Below are 2500 nucleotides of genomic sequence, written 5' to 3'. Positions count from 1 at the left end.
TTATTGTTTTTGTCTCTGTCGTTATCCGCGTTGGATCATGTCTTCTGTTTGTTTGTCTTTGTCGTCATCGTCTTTGTCGTCTCAGTTGCACACGTCTGATGATGTGACGTCCCTGTACCCTATTTTTGTTCGTTTGTTGTCTCTGGTTGCATAAGTTGTTGCATGACCTTCTCTTACCCCGTTAGTTTGTTTGTGTGTGTGTTTTTTGTTGTTCTTTGAGTATGTGACCTTTTATTATGTTATACCATAGTGTACTGGTTTATATTTTTGACTTTATGATGAGATTATTTTTACACCTCGTTTTTTTCCTGTTGATTTTCCGTTAGTTGATGTTTCATTGTATTTTGATATATATTACATTATATTATATGATATTACATAGTAAAATTTGTACGCTTTTACCCCTTGTATTTTACCCCTCTTCAGTTTCCATTTTTCTTTTTTGTTCTTTTTTGTTTATTGTTTTTCTCTTTTTCTTCTTCTTCTCTATTTCTCTCTCCTTTCGTCCATTGCTAACTTCCCTCTCTCTTTGCAGACGTGTTGCAGCTGCAGTTGTACCGGGACAGCCGAGACCGGGCGAAGGGGGCGGCGACCAAGGCTTCTCTCGCGCTGCAGAACGTCCTCGCCCTCGAGACAGGTAAGGAGGAGGTGGAGGAGGAGGTGGGGGTGGAGAGGGGGAGGTGGGGGTGGAGGTGGAGGTGGAGGTGGGAATGGGTGGAATGGGGGGAGGTGGGATGGGGGGTGGAGAGGGAGGAAAGGGGGGAGGTGGGATGGGGGAAGAGGGAGAGGTGGGGTGGGGGTAGGGGGTGGAGGGGGAGAGAGAGGAGGAGCGGGTTGGGAAGGTGAGTAGGAGGAGAAGAAGAAACAGAAGAAGTAGAGAGTAGTATGATGATGTTGATTAGGGGGGGGAGAAGCTGAGAGGGGGTGATGAAGGAAGGGAGGAGGAGGGTGGAGGAAGAAGGAGAGGGGGATGGAGGGAGGAGGTGGAGGAAGAAGGAGAGGGGATGGGAGGAGGGAGGTGGAGGAAGAAAGGAGAGGGGATGGAGGAGGAGGAGGAGGAGGAGAGGGGAGGAAGGTTGGATGGATGAGAATGAGGGTTAGGGATGGGGGTGGGGAGAAGTGAGGAGGTGTGGGCGGGGAAGAGTTGGGCGTGCAGGAGGAGAGAGAGGTTGAAGAGGAGGAGGAGGGAGGGGGGAGGTGGAGGGAGTGGGGTTGGGTTTGGAAATGCAGTTGACCTTTGGTGTATGTATATTTGTGTGACCGTGTGTGTGTGTGTGTGTGTGTGTGTGTGTGTGTGTGTGTGTGTGTGTGTGTGTGTGTGTGTGTGTGCGTGTGTGTGTGTATGTGTATGTGTGTGCGTGTCTTTGTGTACGTGTGTGTATATATAAACAAATGTACGTATGGTTATATTTGCCAGGTTTTAAATTGATTTTATTTACAATTTCCTCTCTTTTTTATCAAGGTCTGTGGAATCTAGGAATCTGGGCATTTAGGGGAGCTATGGCGACTATGGGCTCAGGATTAAGTGGGATTCTTGACCTGGTGAAAGTCTGGGGTTAGATGGGGAGAGGAGAGGGAGAGAGAGGGAGAGAATGGGGGGGGAGAGGGAGAGAGGAGAGGAGAGAGGGTAAATGTGAATGTGAAAGAGGGAGAGGGAAAGGAGAGTTAGAGAGAGAAAATGAGGGATGAGGAGAGAGAGAGAGAGAGAGAGAGAGAGAATGGGAGAGAGGGGAAAGGGAGAGGGAGAGAAAGAGAGTATTGGGGAGAGGGGAAGGAGAGGGAGGGGGAGAGGTTGAATGAGAAAGAGGGAAGGGGAAAAGAGAAAAGGGAGAGAGAGAGAAAATGAGGGAGAGGGTGAAAAAGAAAGAGGGAGAAGGGAAAAGGGAGGAGGAGAGAGAGAGAGGGGAAAGGAGAATGAGGGGGAGAGAGAGGAATAGAGGGAGAGGGGGAGAGAGAGAGAGAGAATGGGGGAGAGGGGAAAGAAGAGGGAGAGGGTGAAAGAGAAAGATAGAGAATGAGGGAGAGGGGAAAGAGAAAGAGAATGAATGAGAGAGAGGGAAAGGAGAGGGAAAGGAAGAGAGAATGAAAGAGAGGGAAAGGAAACGATAGGAAAAGGGAGGGGGAGATGAGATCGAAAGGGAAGGGGAGAGAGAGAGAGGGCTGGGTAGAGGAAGAGGGGAGGGTGAGGAAAATGAGGGAGAGAGACAAGTAGGGCAAACGGGGAATGAGCGAGAGGGAAAGGAGAGCGAGAGGAGGGGTAAGGGAAAATGAGGAGGAATGAAGAGGATGGAAGAGAATACAAAAAACAGACCCACACGAAAATGGGATCCATCAACAGAGAGAAAGATCTCCACTGTAAACAAATTTACTGCATGTACGCACACATCACGTATGTATGTAGGCCTATATAACGAAAATACGTACACCCGTATTGCATACATGAACATCGGCCTCATAACGGCCCGTGAAGGTGCCATGCAGGCGTCTGTCTGTTCGTGCA

The 2500-nt window shown here is 49.1% G+C and overlaps 1 protein-coding gene across 1 annotated transcript in view; it reads left to right on the top strand.

Moving 5' to 3' along the window:
- The window catches only part of LOC113822340 (proline-rich protein 36-like), a 136962-nt gene that overhangs the window by 112566 nt on the left and 21896 nt on the right, over positions 1-2500 (top strand). Inside the window, exon 3 of the mRNA XM_070123480.1 lies at positions 536-637. Within this exon, the coding sequence (XP_069979581.1) occupies positions 536-637 (102 nt within the window). The remainder of the gene's footprint in view (positions 1-535; positions 638-2500) is intronic.

The sequence above is a fragment of the Penaeus vannamei genome, chromosome 7 (genome assembly GCF_042767895.1).
Source record: "Penaeus vannamei isolate JL-2024 chromosome 7, ASM4276789v1, whole genome shotgun sequence".
Lineage (NCBI taxonomy): Eukaryota > Metazoa > Arthropoda > Malacostraca > Decapoda > Penaeidae > Penaeus > Penaeus vannamei.
This window is presented reverse-complemented; position numbering and strand designations above follow the sequence as displayed.